This window comes from Miniopterus natalensis, chromosome 1 (genome assembly GCF_054644295.1).
Source record: "Miniopterus natalensis isolate mMinNat1 chromosome 1, mMinNat1.hap1, whole genome shotgun sequence".
Taxonomy (NCBI): domain Eukaryota; kingdom Metazoa; phylum Chordata; class Mammalia; order Chiroptera; family Miniopteridae; genus Miniopterus; species Miniopterus natalensis.
In genome coordinates, this window is record NC_142081.1 from 200,228,240 (window position 1) to 200,248,278 (window position 20,039).

Below are 20,039 nucleotides of genomic sequence, written 5' to 3' on the forward strand. Positions count from 1 at the left end.
CCAGTGTCTGCCCCAAGGAGCATGGGGGAGGAGCTCTCTCCCAGGCTTCAGTCTGGCCTGCTGAGGGTCTTCTCAATTACTCTTCCTCCAGTCTTGTAACAGGTCAGTGGAAAAAGAGAATTCCCTATAATTGTCACAGTTTTGACAATTCCTGAATTCAAAATACGAATGGATCCCACGTGCCAACTAGAAAGGGAGGCCACTTCACTTAAGGTTTATAAGGAAATAAGAAATACCCATTTTGGAATACATACGCATTATGTAATTATTTTTCAGAAGTGTAACAAGGTAGAAAAGCCATTTCAACATAGAAAAATTAATATTAATGAACTGCTACCACAACAGAATAACTATCCTGAGGCCTAGTCCCTACTTCCTTTTCCGATTCAGATGTTTAACAACGACCTGCTGGGCAACAGCATCATGTATATGGTGTCACGTTCATACCAAGAAACGAGTGTTTTTAACATAGGTGCAGGGAAAGTACTAAACCCCAACCAAAACGTAACAAATTTAAGGAACTCTTCAGTAATACAATTAGAGGAAAATTTTTTTCTTTTGTTTACATATTTGGTTTTTGGAAATTTTCTATGTTAAATATGTGATGTTAGTTTTCTGGTCAAAAATTCAAGTTATTTTTTAAAAAAATGTCATCAAACAGGAATCTATGTTAAAATGTAGCGATGAACATCTAACACCTTCTCCACAGACTAAAAAAAGCAGTTACTCAGAACCCCACTCTAGCCCACACTCATCCTGTTTCTATTGTTATTACCCCACTGCTTCCCTCGGCAACAAGACTGCCCACGATCCGCCTGGCATGGAGCCACCTCCATGTGAGCTCCGCAAGGGTAGCTGGATGATCCCTTCCACAGACACACTCAAAAGCTCGTGACCAACGGCCACGCCTGGTTTCCACTTATGTCAGAGCAGAACTAAACTTTAGTTCTGGACTTCGGCTGGGACAGGGCGGTCCATCTGACCGGAGGCGGCCTGTCCAGAGCCTCCTGCCTGGCATCCTCCAGGCCCACCGCCCTCTCGTGCGCCCGCACTTACGACGTAATCGCAGAAGAGGATGAGGGCGCCTCGCCGGACGATTTCTCTGTTGCACATCCCGAGTTTGGACGCCAAGTCGGAGTCCTCCTCCTCTCCAGACATCTGGGGATTCAGCGACTTTGTGCTGGACAGACTGCGTCTTCTGGAAGGAGCACAGAGGCATGATAAGGTTTCAGGCGGCAGCAAGCTTGCTTTCAAAATACTGAAGGCAGTTTGGTTTAGTTCTGGTTCTGAAGTGGGACTTAAGGCCGCTGCGTGCGGTGTGCGTGTGCTGAGTGCTCTCAGCTGCCCACTCTGAGCAACAGCAGAGCACAGGTGGGAAACTGCAGCCACAGAGGACTTCACAGGCAGGTAGGAAAATGCCAACCGCACAGAATTCCTCGGAGCTGCGCCCCCGCCAGCACACTTACTCCAGCTCACTGGCTGCTAGAGCCCCCTTTGGTCTGCATAAAGCCATCAGTGGCCAGAAGACCTTTCGGCTCCTATTTTGATTCGATTGCCAATAAAACACTAACAACTCCAGACATGCCCGCAGCATATATGCTGTCACAGAAACCCTGCAAAACCAGCACCTCTGCAAAACCAGCTCTCCACCGTGAAGGCGACTGCTCACTTTCTCCTCCTCACTCGTCTTCTCCAGAGATGGGGTTACACTCGGAGACTCAGCTCTACCCCAACACTTCACTCGCAAACAGCCCCTCTGACTTCTGGGTCTGATCCAGACCATTCAAGTGTACCTTTTACGTAGAAGGTACTGGGAATTTTAAGGTAAACGAGACAGTCTCTGGCCTTAAAGAGCTTATAAATTATTATTTTTTAAAATATATCTTGCCCTGCCAGGCATGGCTCAGCAGTTGAGCATCGACCTAGGATCCAGGAGATCGCAGTTCGATTCCCAGTCTGGGCACATGCCCGGGTTGTAAGCTCAACCCCCAGCAGGGGGCGTGCAGGAGGCAGCCGATCAGTGACTCTCATCATTGATGTTTTCTCTCTCTCCCTCTCCCTTCTCTCTGAAATCAATAAATATATCTTTATTGAAATATCTTTATTGAAATACATTGATTTTAGAGAGAAGGGAGAGGGAGAGAGATAGAAACACCAATGATGAGTCATTGATCGGCTGCCTCCTGCACGCCCCCTGCTGGGGATCAAGCCCACAACCTGGGCATGTGCCCTGACTGGGAATCGAACCGAGATCTCCTGGATCCTAGGTTGATGCTCAACCACTGAGCCATGCTGGCTGGGCTGTGAATTTTTTTTTACGTATAGCCACCATTTAATGGTGGGTGATAAGAGCTAAAAAGGCAAACACAGAGTGCTCTGTGGCATCTAACAGAGACTGGGTACAAGGCAGGAGATATGACGTGGGGGAGCCTCAAAGGAAACATCTCAAAGGAAAGGCTGTTTAAAGACTGAAAAGAAAGAAGAGAAACGGGGAAAGAGGTGGGGAAGAGCTGTAGGAGAAGGAACCCGGCACGTGGGAGCAACTCCTAAAGCTCACAAAGGCCAAGGCCAGGGGGTTGGAAATATTCTGGATGGAAATGAGGCAGGAGGGGTGATCTGAAGAGAGTCAGAATGATGCCCCTTTTGTATGAGGAAAGACTTTTTACCTAAGCATTTTCCTCATGAGTACTAATGTCTCAATGGGACAGTACCTAGAAACTGAGGCTTAAAGCTGAAAAGTTTCTGCAAAACCAAGGCCACCCACAATCAAGTACTTCATGAGTCTTTTTAAATAATAAAAAATAAGTTATTCCCAAACAGTTCTGAAATGTTGCTAAATAATTACTTCATTGTCTAAGAACAACCAGAACCATATTTAACTCATAAGAAGTGAAGACATTGCGACATGTCTGGCTCTGGGACCAATTTAAGGCTGAGAACCTAGCAGGAGGGATGCGGCATGGAGAACCGCCCACAAGACAGGACAGTGTCAAAGAACTTGTCAAACAAATCACACTGAAAAAGCAGCAGTGATCCGAGTGCCTCCAGTCAGACCACATACTTTCCCTACAATAGTGCCTGTGAAACAAAGACAGACACTCAGAAGAATCTTTACAAAGCCCATGGAAAAGGGGCCAAGCCTCAAGGCTCTGAGGCTCAGCAGCGAGGCCAGTGGGGACCCACCTGGGGGTCTGCTGCACCTCGGCCCACCAGCGGTAGTCAGTGTGGCTGACAAGCAGCAGGATCTGGCACCAGAGCAGCACGAGGGCCGGATGTGTGGGGATCATGGAGCGCACCCGCGCATTCAAGCTCTCCAGGCCATAGAAACTGCCATCGGAGCTGTCTGCTGTGAAGAGTCTAGACGCAGCTGCTGTGATTCTCCGGAACATTCCTAGAAACAGATCCAAAAGAACACTGATTAAGGGAAAAATCTTTGTTGCTCATCGAGGTCCAACACGTTGTAGCTAGGAGAAGATTTCACAGAAGACCACGCACGGCTTTCCTGCACATAGTATTCAAAGGGGCCAGCAGGCCTCTCCACACCCACTCCTGCTGACCAAAGGGCTTCTGGGCTTGCTCAGACTGAGGGGTAGCAACTACAGAGGTTACGGGGGCCACAACAAGTAGCAGAGAGACCGGGACTCTCCATGAAAGGTGCCTCCTGCCCGGAGGATGCTGTCATTTCTGCATCAGAGCCATCAGCAGCCCTCACCCTTGCCCATGCGTGAATGTCAGCCCATGTCAGCTTATTACCCAGGAAGAGCTGTCTCCCTCTGCCTGTATCCCTACTTTGTCCCACACATAAGGCAGGGATCGCCCCTTTGAGAGTACTGGGAGGGAGCCCTCCAGTTCAGCTCTCCTGCCTCCAAAAGGTCAGAGACGGCCCTGTCACCCACTGCTGCCCTCGTCCAAGTGTCTGATTGCGGTGGGGAGGGGCCCACCACGTGGACACGGAGAGCATGTGGGCACAGGAGGCCTTACACCAGCTACAGGCCTAGAGCTTCAGCACACCAACTCTACATGCTAACTGCACCTTATTTACATAAAAGTGCAACAAGAGTTACTTCAACTCTCTCTCAAAACCAACCAAAGTAATTCTGCCCTCTGATGTCTTTAAAAGAAATAGTCAAAATAAATGAGAAGGTACAAATAGAGATTTACACGTGCATGAGTGCACCTTAGCCACACATATCAGACCAACCAATGTCCAAAGACAACAGCAGCAAGCCCACGGGCCCAATGCCCAGCCCCAGGCTCCTCAGCACAGCGCACTGCCTTCATCAGACCTGTCCTAACATGGGAGCCACCAGCCGCTGTTCACATTTAAGTTAATTAAGCCAAATTAAAGTAGCTCCTCAATCACACAGGCCACATTTCAAGTGCCCACAGCTCTCTAGCGGGCAGGTAGGATGGGCCTGCAGTCCGGTAGGGTCAGGACAGGCACGCACTCCTGTGGGCGGGTGGATGCACCTACCAGACTTGAAGATGTGGATCAGACACATGAGCAACGTGCCCAGTTCCTGGCAATAGAAAGTATGCTGCTGCTCACTCATCTCCACTCTCAGCTGTTTCGTGACAATGTCCTCTAAGAGAATGCCAACCAGCTGTAGGAGAAACCTGTGCAGAAAGGGACATGGTGATGGGGACTGGGGACACTGCAGGGCACTGAGGTGAGGCAGACATATGAAAGTGTATGCAGGAGACACTATCTGTAGTGTGGAAGGGTGGGGAAAGCAGAGGAAGCCATGGCACGCTGAAGCCCGCCCCTGGACAGACCCTGCGCCCTCCGCGTCTCCTTCCTCACGTGGAGGTGGCAGCAGCTGCACTACCCCCAGGGCACTGTCAGGAGGACAACACTGCATGTGGCCTGTGAGGATGCTGATAACAGCACAGGAATTTAATCTCATCATCTTAGCTACCTGCTCAGTGTGACAGAGGGAGCTCAGGCTCCTGCTGACCTGACAAACAGAAGGGGCCACAGGGGCCTCCTGGGCTCATCACCACACACATGGCAACCCTAATGATGACCACGAAGGGCAGCTAAGTGCATATTATGATGGTCCCAGCTTGAAAGCACACACGGCAGAAACTGTGCCCACGACATGTCCTCTAAGCTGCTCTGCCTCAGTGAGGGCCCAAGTCAGCCAAGGTGGGCACACACTTGTCCAGGGCAGCGTCTGCAGTGCCTGAATCAGGGTCGTAGCCCTCAAGGAGCCTCTAAACAATTGGGGAGCAGACACAATTTGCTACCACAGTATCCTGTAGGGAGCATGGTGGAGCAGCCACCCTGGCAGGGAGGTTGTATTACGGACAGTGTTGAGTACAGCCAGCACTTCTGGTGGGTCCTCTTATATTCTGAATGGCCTGTGCCCAGGGCAGGCCACCTCCCACTGTTGCAGTGAGCCCCACGGCGCCGTGTCTCAGGAGGACGTTAGGCAGAGTGTGAATGAGCCAGGAGAGAGGCATGAATCAAGGGCCAACACAGGGCACCGTCTTCACCCAGCTCGCAGAGGAGCTAGTCCAACTTTCTGATCATCAACACCCCGTGGGCTGCAGAAGGAAGGGAACTAGAAGGGTCAGATATACAGCACACCTTGAGAATGTTTCTTCTGGCAAACTCTTCCCCTGTCTCTCTTCACTGTGTCCTTCTGCCACTGAATCACTGTCCCCATCTCTTAGCCTATGAATCATCGGACACGAGATTAGGTATGGAGAGAAGGATAGCTCCTGGATGCGGGAAAGGACAATGTCTTCAGTCGACTGGGAGATGAGCACCCTCAAAATGGCCAGGATTCCCGAGATCCAGAGCTGGACAGTGCTCACAGATGCCTGAAGAAGGAAAACATGTCTGTTATAGTGAATGGAAAGAGAGAATTAGGTTTTCCTTGATGGCCAATTTCAGGATAAGAATTAACCCGCTTCTACCTTTCTGCCAACAGATCCCAGGCCCATGGTTCTGAAGTGTGGTTCCACACAGCTGCATCTCCCCAGTAGGAACTGGTGTAAAGTGCCAGCCCTCTGGTCCCACCCTGGCCCAGCAGGGCCGCGTTGATAGGGATGAACTGCGCTGCAGGGCTGAGTCTAAGATGCCACCTTGAGGGGGCAGGTACTCACCATGGTGTCTGGCGTGACGAACATGCTCCGTAAAAGCATGTCCACGGGCCGCAGGGAGGAAGGGGCCAAAATCTCAAACAAAGTGTTTAACACACCAAGGGCTTCGTGAGAATCAATATGCATCTGCAATTAAACAGCAAAAAGCCGACACTTATGCTCAGGACAGATGGCTCCGGTCAGACAACCCTGACCATCCCTTCACCACCCGGCACATAAGGTGTTTTAACGTCAGTGTCGACCAGGCCAACACTCGAGAGCACCACTGTACCACTACACCTTTACACAAAGCAAACCTTTCATGCAGATTTTCATTATATAAACAACATACATTTTCTGTAAAAGATTCAAATACAAAAAAGAACAAAAAAAATTAGCTGGAACTGCACCCCCGACATACCTACATCAGCCACCTTGGGAAGCCACCCTCTTCATTTGTCTTCGCTTTACCTGCACCCATCCCTCCAGCCACTCAGTGACCAATGGAACAGCCTGTGTATCCCTCTCCTTCGGCCTTCCCCATGCCCCAACCAGAGGGGTTTCTGATTGACGGGTTTTGATAAGTCATGTAAATGTCCCTGCTTTTTTCCTTAAAAATACGAGACCTCCCAGGGCAACAGGCTTTCAAACTCAACATTTTTAGAGGATACAAGACATTCCTTGCTAAGTCCCAACCTCAGTGTATCCAGCTTCCCCAGCCCCCACGGAGGACGACGGGGGCTGACGGTTTCCAATCTCCATCACTAACCCACGTCTGTACAGGGTCAGCATCTCTGGGAGGAGATGATTTCTCCAGGTGCAGATCTGAACCCACACAGCGCTGAGCCACAAGGGAACAATGGAGACCTGGGAGCTCCTAACTCCTGGACCACACCCATGCCAACTCTGCCTCTTCCTGGGTGCCCACTGCCAGTGCCTACTGCCCTTATGCAGCCACCCCTAACCCGCATCTGGTGTCTGCTCAGGAACACTACAGTGGCAATGTTATGGGTCCTGCATTGCCAATCCCCCCTGGCTTTTGCTCTCAGTGCACACATAGGCCATCCTTTCTCCTAACTTAACTCTCCTCTGACCCCTCTCCTCCTCGGGGAGCCACCCACGGGACCCATGTGTGCTCCTTCTTAGAGTAACTCTCACTGACACACAGCGGGGTTCCTGCTCCCTCCGCTCCACCTGCCCTGCTCCCCCGGGTCTGCCAAGAGCAGGCTCAGTCCCTGGGGCTCATGGACTTGGCCTCTCAGTAGCCCCGCCCTGCCCCTGCCCCCACCCCCGCCCTGGCTTTTAAGGAAGCCAGGCTTGTCTGCCCTTCCTTCTCCCGCACTGGCTGTCCCTTCCCCACATCCTCAAGGGCTCCCCTTCACTTCTGCTCTAAGCTGGGGCTACCCCAGTGTGGAGCTCAGACCTCTCTTCCTCTCAGCTACCATGGGTCCCATGGTGACCTCGTGCAGTCACATATGTTTACCCCTGCCCAGCTCTCTCCCAATGACGCCAAAACCCTATGTCCCAATGCCTGTGGCAGCCACCCCACATGCCTACCAGGTGCCCCAGCTGAATGCCCCAGCTCTGGCTCTGCCTCCTCCTGAAACCCGCTCCCCAGTCCCTCCCCTTGCAGACAGTAGCCCTCCTCTCACCCCTACACCTACGTCATCAGCAGAGCTGACAAGTTCTGTCTACTCTGGACCACCCAACAGAGGACTACTCCTGGCCACGTCACTCCTACCACCTGGTCCGCACCACTCCATGTCTCAGTGGGCCTCCCTGCTCTGCCCTCCCCCATCCCGAGTCTGTTCTCAACTCTAATCACACCGTGCCACTCCCTGTACCAAATGCCCTGTGGCTTCCCAAAGTATCGGGCACCAGCTGAGAGGCCCTATGTGTCCTCCCCTATCGCTGCCCCCTCCCCCACACCAGCTTCTTGTCGCTCTTCACCCCAGCAGGCTGCTCCCACCTCAGGGTCGATGTTGCAGCACTCTGCCTGGAGCTCTCTGCCGAGGGACCTGCTGGGTTCAGCATGACTGCAAGTTCACCCCAACTTCACGGAGGGGACAGCACAGCACAGCCTGGACCCTGCCCTTCTCTCCTGCATTTTCTGCCCAGCACTTCCTCTCACCTGATGTTTTACACACTAACTGACTTTCTGTCTCTCTCCTCCACCCCCATTCCAATCCCACTGTCCCTCCACGGGGCAGGGTTTCCTTACCTAGGCTGTTCCCTGGGTGTCTGTGCCGGTACCTGCATCCGTGCCAGCACTACCTGTGAATGTGACACGTCTGTGCCTGGCTGCCCGGCGGGCACTGTGACGAGCTCCACATCCGTGCTCTCACAGGTCCAGCGTGGCAGACACAGAGCTGGGCACTGACTGAGCACTCGGCCCCCACCCTCCACCCTCCTCAGACTGTGCCGCGATGGGTAAGAATATGGAACAAAGCTTTCGGTGGATGACTCTAAAAATACATATCTACAGGAATGAAATCCTGACCACCTTAAAACACCAAATTCAAGTTTCTTAAAACTGCCCTCTATCAATCCCACCAGAAGCCAAGACACCCCATCTAAGTGGTCTCAGGTGACAATCGTATGATACTGGGGTCAGGCTGAAGTTTCACAGACAGTAAGGACCGCAGTGCCTCCATGCCCCCTCGAGCACCAAGAGCCCAAGCATCGTGTGCCCAGAGAATCCGCCAGGCGCACGACCAGATGAGCACAGTGCTGGAGACCCAGAGCTTGGCTGGCAGCTGGCAAGCTGTCCTGGGGGGACCCACCCTGGTGACAAAGGTGTTGCTGCGAACAGGTGCAGAGCATCCTGCACTCTGGTGGCAGACATGGTCCAGAGACCAGGAGCCTTTGGGAAACCTACGGAACATCCCTGAGCCTTAGGTTCCACGATTGTAGAGCAGGAGATGACAGCAACCTGCGGGTCACTGGGAGGTGGTGAGTGGAAACTCCTTTGTCCCAGGACCTAAACTGACAACTATGGGAAAGTGACTGTACATGATTTAATGAAAGGCTGGTATAAGTGCCCACCCTTCAGGCTCCTCCCCATTACAACAGTGAGAATACGGGACACACCTGCTGTTTGGCCAGCATCGGGAGGATGATGTCGGCAACCTGCCGGGACAGCCGCTTCCACTTGTCCTCGCTCTCCTTGTGGCACTGCTGCAGGACCAGGATGAACATCTCCAGCACCTGCAGGAGTGCATGGCACTGTCACTTCCGTCTATCCTGGCTCTGCGAGGACACCAGGACCAAAGCACCGTGACCCCAGTGAGGGCCTGATGAGCCCACAAACCCTGGCCCTGGGACACGTGAGACAGGAGCCAGAGGACGACACAGGAGCCCAGGAACAACTCCCCAAGAGTCCGCTCCCGCCACACCCACCTTGGCAAGACCTGCCCGTTACTTCTGAAGAGCTTATGAGACTCCACAACCAGAGAAAAGGCACCAAAGAAAATCAAACTTACATTGACCTTTGGCAAAACCCAAACATAGCCCTGACTAAACTACTCTGCAGGCGCCCCATGACCCTCGGGGATGTTGGCTCTACTGAGCTCTCTGCAAAGCCATCTCCTAGTGGGCAGCTCTGACTTTCAGGGGTCACCATGCCTGAGGACACTTTACTAGTGATTATGTCTACACAGAGCAGCACAAGGCTGCAGCTGTAAGTAAAGTTTTATGGGCACACACCTGACCCCCCAGTGAGCATGCTGACCAGGACTCTCACCCACAGCAGCAGACCTGAGTTGCAACAGACATCACATGGCTGCAAAGCTAAAATATTTATTTGCTTGTTTATAGAAAATGAAAGAATGGAATAAATGAAGAAAAAATTTGCTGATCTGGTCTTTAAAATATAACTGCTATAAAAAAGAGACATACCCATGTAAGCCCACCCTCTCCAAAGCACCGACTGTCCCTTTCCACCTGCCTCTCCCTTCAAGGATGTGGCCCTGCCTCTACTGCAGGAGGAAACCTGCCCGTAACCTGCTCCCCTAACTAAGACGAGCCAACCCCCTCTGGTCTCTCGCAAGCCAGGCGGAGAACAGAGCAGCGACTCTCCAGGCCACCCGCCCCACCACCCAGCACGCTCACCATGTCAGGCTGGCTCGCACACCTCTCCGGGGCAGGTGTACTTATTATTGCAATTATGGGTTTAATTAAACACCAAGCATTTAATTAAATATTACCTAGATTAACAAAAATAAGAATGTACAGAAAGTCTTTCTGAGAAAAGCTTATGACTTTGTAAAGGTTTAAAGACAAACAGCTAAAAATAATGACAAAGTAAGTGAGGGCTAGAACGCTAGACAAGCTGAAAGAGAAGAGCTACTAAAAAGGCCCGATTTCTGCCCTGGCCAGTGTTGCCCAATGGTCAGAGCATTGGCCCAAGCACTGAAGGTTTCTCCCCGCTTCCCTCTTCTCTCCCTTCCGCTCTCTAAAAAAAATCAGTGGAAAAAATATCCTCGAGTGAGGTCCGGCTGGCGTGGCTAAGTGGTTGGGCACTGACCTATGACCTAAGAGGTCAGGGTTCAATTCCCAGTGGGGGCACATGCCCGGGTTGCAGGCTCCATCCCCAGTCGGGGGCGTGCAGGAGGCAGCCGATCAATGACTCTCTCACCACTGATTTTCTATCTCTCTCTCCCCCTCTCCTTCCTCTCTCTGAAATCAATAAAGACATATTTTTAAAAAATATCCTTGCATGAGGATTAATCAATAAGTAAATAAATAAGTAAAAATAACAATAAAAACTTAAAGGCCAGATTTCTGGACTTAACTGCCTCCAACTACCTGACATTCTTGCTCCACCTTAAGAAAAACAAAACCCAAATCAGCTCAAAGAAACAGAGCAATGCTGTCAACCAATCATTTTTAGTCCCCATTTGGAAGAGGGCCTCGCGGTACATGGGCCAGTGTCGGGGCCTCCTCAGATGTGGTGCTGCTTCAGACAGCCCTCCACCAGACCCCTCCTGGCATCTGCCCAGCCCCAGCGCCCAGCTGGCACAGAGTACCACCCACTGACGAACAGATGGCAGCCCTGTGGCACCTCCATCCCAGCAAGGCGACGGAGGACATGGCCACCCCTTACCTGGTGGTACTGGATGAGTCTCAGGAGCATCGACACCACTACCTCCTTCTGGGTTTCCAGCTCCTTTCCTGCGTCAGCTTTGTTGGTTCCTCTTAATACGAAAAGGTCGTGGACTATGGGCTGCAGAGCCGGTATGGCTGGGGGACAAGAGTCTGTGCTAAGGAGCCAAGGAGTGACACATTCGGAAGACGGTGCTAACACCTCCAGGTATTTTCAATAAACAAAGGAAACCCTAGTCCATAGTTGGTTTATGATAAGGGGCAAATTAGGGTTATTGGGTATTATGACATTATCAGAACACCACTGGGAAGGCCACTGGTCTTCCTCCGACGCTTAAGTGGTCATTCTGTGAAATCCTTAAAAAAACAAAAACCTAAGGTTCCTGTGACACAGCATCACCCGACAGAAAAGTCACAAATTCAAACATCAAATTCAAAATAACAGAAGCTCCCCACTCACTGAGGTAACAACAGTCTACATTCACCCATAATCTACCTACAGGCTGACCTGACGAGGCAAATGCTTCTTCGACAGGAAGTATTTAGTCCACGTATCAAACGTCTACACTGTTGGTGGTAATGGCCTCATTCTCTCAGGAGATAAATGTTTTCCCCCAAGTCTCATCTTTATGCAAAACAGCAGCCAAAGTAAATTCTTCAATTTAAACAGCAGCTGATTAAACTCCAAGGAATGCTTCACTGGGAAGGGTGTAGCCCAATCACGTCACCAGATCAGTGGACGGCACACTGCCTCACCTGATGACACACACGCACAGGCACACTCATCTAGTGACACACTCAGCACACCTGCTGACTTCCCCAGATGTCGGAGCTTTCCCACAGAAAGCAGTGGGGTTTGGCTGCACACCGATTTCCCATCCAGAGCCCTCTGATCCAGGACACATGTCATCTGCACTGTCCACTATGTTGTGACCCCTGTGTGCACACGTGGTAATGTGCAGGTTTGCTGAGGCCTGAATTCTGGCCCTGGCAAGGCGAGCTGGTGTGGACACTGAGATGGCCTTGTCTGCAGCAGAGTGGGAACAGCTCAGGTACCTGCTGTCCCGCAGGCACACGAATGGACAGTGTACATGCCCATCCTCGAGTCACGGTTTGCAGAGGTCTCAGGAAGTGTCCCTGTCAAAGTTCCAAAGCCTACAGGTGCCCGACGATGGAGCAGAGAGGAGTCAACAGAGAATGCTGAAGCTCAGTTTCAAGTCCAAGAGATTTTAGCTCATTCTTAAAACTGCTCAGCCTTGGTCCACAGGTGGGCGTGGACTGCGTGAGCAGCTGCCCATTCTCTGGGGTCCTAATAGAAGCTCCTATAGAATCACCAGGGGAACAGAGGGTCCTGAATCAAGGCCACTGTGCCTCCTAACACAGCAGGTACCACATCAAGTGTCCTTACAGAAAAGAGTGTTTATGTCAGACCCCATTTGTGCCTCAAAGCATCTTACTGTTTCTATATTTTTACCTAAGAAGACTCTAAACTCCCCAGAGTAGAGTGTGCCCTCTCCATATGCACGCACACACGTGCATGCACACACAGGTGTCCATGCATCCACATGCATGCGCACAGAGCCACCCAGCAGAGCAATGTGGACACACAGCAGGGCCTGAGGTCAGTGTTGCTGAGCACACCCTACATGAGAACCCCAGCGAAAAGCCTGTCCCGTTACCGTGTGCCACAGCCTTCCTCCCACTAGCCATGATGCCGTCGCAGAGCTGAATGATCTTAGGAATTCCAATGATCTGTTTTGAATGATAGCGCTCGTAAGACAGCAGCACCAGGAAGAAAAAGATGTTTGGAATAATTGCCTCTGATTCCCTAGAAACAAAAACATCCTTTTAGACATTTCCTTTTAAAACTAAGACACACATCAATAAAAGCACTATGACGTTACTCAAAGGGAGCCCTAGCCTAGCCATCTACTTTGGTCCATCTAGGTCATGACAATGGCCCATCTGCAGAGAACACGTGGCTGGCAAGGCTGTGAGAGCAGGAAGCACCCAGCAGCACTGGGCGCCCAGAGGTGCAGGCTCCTCAGCTCTCCTTCTGCTCCTCCACTGTTCAGCTGAAGAAGTTGAGACCCCAGGAGAAAAGGTAACCTGCCTCATATCAACAGTCAACGGTGCCACATGACTGGAATGAGAAATGGGGCCTCTAGCCCCCAGGATTCTTAAAATGCTTTCCTCTGCACTGTTCCCCTAACAGCTGATTGAGCAGTTGAGAAACTCAGGAATCCTGGCCCCCGCCCAGTGGCTCAGTTGCTTGGAGAGTCATCTCATACACCAAAAGGTTATGGGCTCAATTCCCAGTCAGGGCACATACCTAGGTTGTGGGTTGGATCCCCTACCAGGGTGTGTACGGGAGGCAACCGATGGATGTTTCCCTCTCATATTGATGTTTCTCTCTTTCTTTCCCTTCCTCTCTCTCCAAAATCAATAAAAACATATCTTCAGAGGTGAGAATTGAAAGAACTTTAACTTTCAATAATTATAACCACAGCTGCATAGGAGGAAGTGTTAAACCTCCCAACTAGCAAGGAAAGCTGTAATTGACGTAAATGCACAATAACTACCTTTACTAAAATCACTCATATCTAAAAACGTTTTGTGTTATACTATACTAGATATTTCATTTAGCAATCAAGTATCATAAATGCTTTGAAATGTGAAATGAAAACTGACAGCATCTGTGATTACTAGATGTAGACCAGCTTCTAAAAAAGTCTTCAGCTACTTCATTTTTAAGAGAAACAAAAATCCACAGCATATTAGTCAGATTTCCATTAAAAAAACCCCAAAAAACTAGCAAAAATGCCTAACAATCTGCCCCGGCTGGGGTGGCTCAGCGGTTGAGCATCGACCTAGGATCCAGGAGATTGAGGTTTGATTCCTGGTCAGGGCACATGCCCAGGTTGGGGGGGGGCTCGATCCCCGGTGGGGGGTGTGCAGGAGGCAGACAATCAATGACTCTCATCATTGATGTTTCTACCTTTCCCCTCTCCCTTTCTCTCTCTCTAAAACCAATAAAAACATTTTTTAATAAATGCATAACAATCCTTTAAAGTACATTCGTGTTAACAATCTAAAATTGCATGTGCTCATGTAACAAGGACAAGAAACGTAAAATAACAAAGCGCCATTACCTGAACTGGCCCACTTCAATATATTCAAACTGTTTCAGCACGAACCCAATAAACACCTGCAGCAGGAAAGAAACCACATCAACCACAAAAATATGCAGACGAGGCTCCTCTCTGTACAAGAACTCAAACGTATTTGGCTATCAAACTGGACTTCAGGACACTTCTAGAAACCCCTTTATGCACATTCCCTGAGCACTGAGGTGAGACCTCGTTGGGAGAACAAGTAGTAAGCTCCAGGAGACGCCAGGAGGACCCAAGATACAGCCAAGGACATATCTGTTCAGCTCCAGTAGCTGTACACCGGGGGTGCTGGGAGGCGTGGGGTGGCCTAGGAGCAGATGCAGTGCATCAGGCCCATGTTGGGCCAACGGTGCGTCCGACTCCACTCCAAGCACTGTCAATTCTCCCCAGCCTGAACACGGAGCCCCCGCATCTGCAGCTTCCTCCTCTGCCGTGTGTGACTCTCGCGCACAGCAGGTGCTCAATAAATCACCTGACTTGAGCTCAATGGCCTGCCCGCTCTAGTTTCCATCCTGTTCAGAAAAACTGTCATTGTACTGAATCCTAAGAACTGGGGGGCCAGGGCCTGAGTGATAGAGCATATGATAACCAACGTGAGCGGGGAGTGCTCATGGCAACAACACTAACGCTACCAAATCAGGGTGGTGGGGATGTAGATGTGCTGGCTGAGGCAGAACATGTCAGGGCCCAGAGGAAGCACAGGCTGCAGATGAGCTCAGCATGCTGGCCAAGAAGCACGGCCTGGAAGATTCTCAGGCTATCCTTGAACAAGGTTTAAGTATCGAATGGAGGTTTTAGAAAGACAGAAGCAACAACACAAAGTGTTCCGTCTCTAAACAGGCTCTATGTAGGACAACCACAGGAAGCATTTGATAGAAGTCGTCTACCTGCCAGGTCTACAAGAGCGTGAGCATCGTTCACACCTTGTCTACTAGAGAGCCCCACGATACCAGCCTGTAATGCAAGGGCCTCGGTTCTGGCTATGAAAAGTCAGACCTGATAGAGTGTGAGACCAGGAGGAGAGTGGCTCTGCCATGTCCTCACTGGACTGGATCGGATCAAGGGCTATGGTTTCCCCTCAGGTGGCACTGGCTGTGGGCCCCAGGCTTCTCCCCAGGAAGCCCTAGAGCCCTCCTCCACCCTCAAGGCTCGGCCGCCCAGCCCGCCGCTCCAGATGAGGCCTTCTCCCCCAGGAGAGAAAAGTGAGTGACAGCCCCAACCAATCCCCAAAAAGTATCTTCTACAAAGAAGGAAAGGGTGCTTTCAAATGAATTCTGGTAACTGGAGCAGGAGAAAGACGAGTAAACAGGCCGGCCGGCGATGTGAGGCCCCCCGCAGCCCTGCACCAGGTGACGGCCCCCAACTGGCTCTGGGGAAGGCAGCACCTGGGCCCAGCTTCCTCGTTTCTTCCAAAGAAACAGACCCATTAAGGCAAGTGTTGGTGCTGATGAGGATCTATGTCTAGGCAGAGAATTAGAGTATTTCTAAGTCAAAAAAGTCCTACCTCACTTAGGAAAGTAGCTAAGATCATAGCCCCACAATGACAGCCACGTTTGATAACCTGAAGGCACCTGTATCTGCAGTGAATTTACTGGTATGAATCTTGGTTTAAGAAAAATGTGCAGCAGGAAATGACACAACTAGCCAGAGTCACATCCCCACAATACCTTGTGAGGAAGGCCCAGTGGCCGAGCCCTACCTGGTAGGAGTGAGGGAGATGGCGAACCGAGGGGACCAGGGCAAGGGATCACTGACTCTCCTTTGGGCACATTTCTTGTTAGTGGCGAGCTCAATGCACATGACTTGAAACTGGACGTGATAAATGATCATCTGTTTATAGTAACTCTCTGTATTCTACAAAAATGTCCCCCAAACAAAACACTTATCTTGGTATGGGGGAGGGTGCGCGGACAGGAAGAACCTACGGCAAATGTGAACAGGGGTCAACGGGGACCCTAACAGATCCGAACAGAGGGCAGAGCCTGGGGTGAGGAGGTGGATGCTGCTGAGGCGGGTACACACCAGGCCCTCTGCGTGACCCATCGTGAAATAAACCCGTAAGCCACAGAGACTGGCGGGGGAAAAACAAATGGCACATTCCTTTAAGGTGGGTAGTTTCGGTGTCTTTCTGAGATGGTCTTTACTAAATTATGAACAGACACATAGGTGAACGACAAAAGTGACAAACCTGATCTGAATCCAGGAGACAGTAGTTGACCCGCAGCTGAACCAACTGAGCCAACAAATCCAAGACCTGCTTCTGCAGCTGCACAGACGTGGTGGTCGTGTACTGCTTCAGTGCCTTTATGACCAGAGGCTCGAACAGGCGGATGTGATTGTGAATAGCATTCTATGAAAACAACAGAGAGAATCCATGAGCGAGTCTTCAGCTAAACAGCTTCAGCAACACCTGGACGGAGGCAAGCCGGTTTTCCCTCCAGTGTTCACCTGCCAACTCCTGCTTACCTTGTCTGCACGGTTCTTTGTGACACTTGTGAGGTTTGTCTTCAACTGGGTGGACACTTTCTGGAGTACATCGAACCACCTGCCGGTAGGAGAAAGGTGAGGGAGGAATGCTCTTCACTACTCTGCAAACCCCAGGTCACTCTCACAAACTCACACACACTCATGCATAACACCACTGCAAAGTCAGAGAGAACCTTCAATTACGCTCTTCTTTTAATGAACACAATTAGACTAATCTGAGTCACAGCTGACAGCTCTCAGGTCTGATCACCTGCAGCAGGTGACAGAGCTTCTGCTGTGTGAGGACACGGCCTACACAGCCCCGACAGCAGTGGGGCTGGAAAGGTGACGGTCATTGAAAGATTCAGGGATTTAGAAGATACCAGCTCATTTTCTTGGAAAAAACTTTTGTTTAAGTATTTACATCAGTTACACTCTTCTCTTTGTAACAAATACATACGAAAGGACAATGGTACACACACTTACACACACTTGCTGTTTTTACTTATACCCATGTTATTAGTGTTTGAAGAGCTGCTCTTGAACTTGGATATACAGTGAGTAGGCCCTACTTTGTAAAGCTCAACCATGGCAGTCCCCTTGGTGCTGACTCTAGCATTTTACCTGGAGCCAGTTTCTCACTCTATCTATAAAGGGAAAGCAAGGCACCTGAGGTTTTTACACAGAGTAGTAATTCAAATGTCAGCTCTTGACTATGTCATTTAAGAAACTACCACTGTATTTCAGGCATTATAAACACAACCATAAATTTAAGTGAAAAGAGATTTCAGCCATAAAGACAAAACACAAATATCACCCAACTCTCCTATGACCTTCAAATACCTCTGCACACTGCACTGCCGCACCACAAGGGAAGTGTCCTTTCACCTTCGCTGTAGACCCAAAAAGTGTCCCCAACACACAGCCCTGACTCTCAGGACAATGCAAGGCAGGCACTGGGAGATAATAAAGCACCTTCCATATGAGACAACTGCATGTCACAGTCTGGCTCGAGGACAATGCTGCAGGGACACTGGCTGCTCAGTCCTCCTGGTCCTCTGGCCTCACCCCTCTGAGACGGCACAACTCCAACCCCCCTCACTTACTGGACTGCACGCTCTGTGAGGCAGGGCAGGGCCTGCCTGCAGCATCTCTGTAGCAACCACATTTTCTAGAGTTCTCTGAACACAGCAAACCCTTAGAAGATGTTGGCTACTATCTTTTTAGTTTTCACCAATTTGTCCCTGCTCGCTCTTTCGTGTTTCCACCACAGACCATTCTTGACAGTGCCCGGCAGGACAGGCAGTTACCCCGAGGTGTCGTGGTCCTGCTCTGCCTGCACCATGTTCCGCAGGCTGGCGTCGGCCAGGGCCTGGGTGAAGTGGGTGTACGGAGCCATGAAGCAGTAGTGGTACAGGCCTGGTCTCATGCTGGACGAGCCGAGGCGCTGGGCTCGGCCTTGAGACTTGCTGGGGTTGGACGACAAGCCATCAAACTGGGAGGCCAAGTTTGTCCCAAAGAGAGTCTTCAACAGCTAGAGAGAAAGAAGGGAGTCACCACCATGTCACTCAAGGCAGCACGAGCAATACACCCCCCCACACGAAACCATCAAAGATGACTAGGAGGATGAGAAAACGCAGGCACAGAATTCCCGTTGCAAGTCGCTATTCACACCCGTGAGACTGGCTGCTCTGCTGAGAGGTGCTGTTTTCACCTTAAATAACCCTAGTAGTTTTGGGTTGCTCTATGGCTCTAAATGAGACGGGGCACGCTAACACCTGCAGGGACATGGGACAGCTACGTGACTAGGGCGCAGCACAGCTTCAAGAGCCCTGCACCCCTGGGGACAGGCCTCCTCCGCCAGGCCACCACCACCTGCTAAGTGACAAGTACCATCAGATCACTGTGCCCAGAATGAAGGGGGAAACAGAAAGGACAGGAAACTACTTTCTCACCTGCTGGACGCACACAGTTGCCATCATTGGTTCCCGGCTGAAGCAGGACTTCAGGTACCCTAGGATCTCCTCCACGCACTGTGGGAGGAAGCAGAGATGCAGGAGGAAGTGACTGAGGGTGACTCACTCCGGCCGTGGCTCTAGACTGCACGTTCTCCTACACTAACTTCCACCAGAACACCTACTCCCACTGAACAAACGCCGACAGACAGCTACTGCCTCCCAGGCACCACTGCAGAGGCGCTCGGCCCAGAGGCTACCTGGCAGGTGTGGAAGCTAAAGTGCAATGAGAAGTGAAACTCGAACCTTCCCGATGTCCTGCAGCGTTGCCAACTCCAGAATCTGAGAGAGAACGTCCAAGGCTGAGCGCAGGAACCCCCCAAACTTCTCTGTGCTGTTCTGAAGGTCCAAGGTGACCTTGGGAGGGCGAAGGAAGAAAACACCTGGTTACTGCGCCGTCCCACCTGGCTGTCTAAAACGAGGGCGTGCTGTCTGCAGCAGTGGGACGCAGAGCCCCATTCCCTCGCCATCTGGAATGTTCTTGTCTTTTTTTCAGCACTGGAAAATGCCTTGGAAATTACTCTTCTAGTAGCTGTAGGAAAACTATTTTCTTTCAAAGACATTTTCCTACTTACATTGACTCTACTGACAGAAACAATCCTAATCTTCTGTTAAAATGGAAAAAATGTTAACAGTCCAGCATAACCAGTATCTGACAAGCAGCACATCAAAAAATATACTTTTTGTTCCATATACATTAGGATGCCTGTGGAAAATCATTATCAAGTTCAGAACCAGCCTTTCAGTCTGGCTACAACAAATATTAAATTAGTCTTAAGAAGTATTAAGATTGTAAAGGCCTCAGCTTAATTAAATTAGGCAGCAATTCCCCATTTAAAAAGCCGAAAGAGTGCATCAGGTCCCAAGATGTAATATGTAAGAACAAGGTCAAGGGGAAGAGACAGATCATGAAAATAAAAACTGGAAAAACTCTGCACAAGTGCCACAGTAAGTAGAAAGTAGCTCAGTGAAATAAACTCTGACCACCCACAGTGAAAAGAGGAGAGCAGGTAAGAGACACAGGATGAAGGCGTAAGTGGGCCTGACCCTGTGATCCCTCATGTCTCCCTGAGGGTGTCATCAGCAGGCCCAGAAGGAGGCCAACTCCAGGAGTGAGGGCACCGCAGGCCTGGGAATGAAAGGGTCCACCTCCAGCAGGCATCTGACGGGAGTGGGGGGTGGGGGGTAGGGG

At 50.7% G+C, this 20,039-nt stretch overlaps 1 protein-coding gene across 2 annotated transcripts in view; it reads right to left on the minus strand.

The window, feature by feature from the left end:
* Positions 1-20,039, minus strand: part of HTT (huntingtin) — a 95,482-nt gene that overhangs the window by 27,998 nt on the left and 47,445 nt on the right. For both annotated transcript variants that reach the window (XM_087828440.1, XM_016195807.2), the window contains 14 exons: positions 19,094-19,204; positions 18,788-18,865; positions 18,143-18,366; positions 16,833-16,911; positions 16,555-16,716; positions 14,346-14,401; positions 12,873-13,021; positions 11,195-11,331; positions 9,181-9,297; positions 6,115-6,237; positions 5,594-5,829; positions 4,475-4,617; positions 3,184-3,391; positions 1,057-1,198 (listed from right to left, as the gene is read on the minus strand). In XM_087828440.1, coding sequence (XP_087684566.1) covers positions 1,057-1,198; positions 3,184-3,391; positions 4,475-4,617; positions 5,594-5,829; positions 6,115-6,237; positions 9,181-9,297; positions 11,195-11,331; positions 12,873-13,021; positions 14,346-14,401; positions 16,555-16,716; positions 16,833-16,911; positions 18,143-18,366; positions 18,788-18,865; positions 19,094-19,204 — 1,965 coding nt within the window. The remainder of the gene's footprint in view (positions 1-1,056; positions 1,199-3,183; positions 3,392-4,474; positions 4,618-5,593; positions 5,830-6,114; positions 6,238-9,180; positions 9,298-11,194; positions 11,332-12,872; positions 13,022-14,345; positions 14,402-16,554; positions 16,717-16,832; positions 16,912-18,142; positions 18,367-18,787; positions 18,866-19,093; positions 19,205-20,039) is intronic.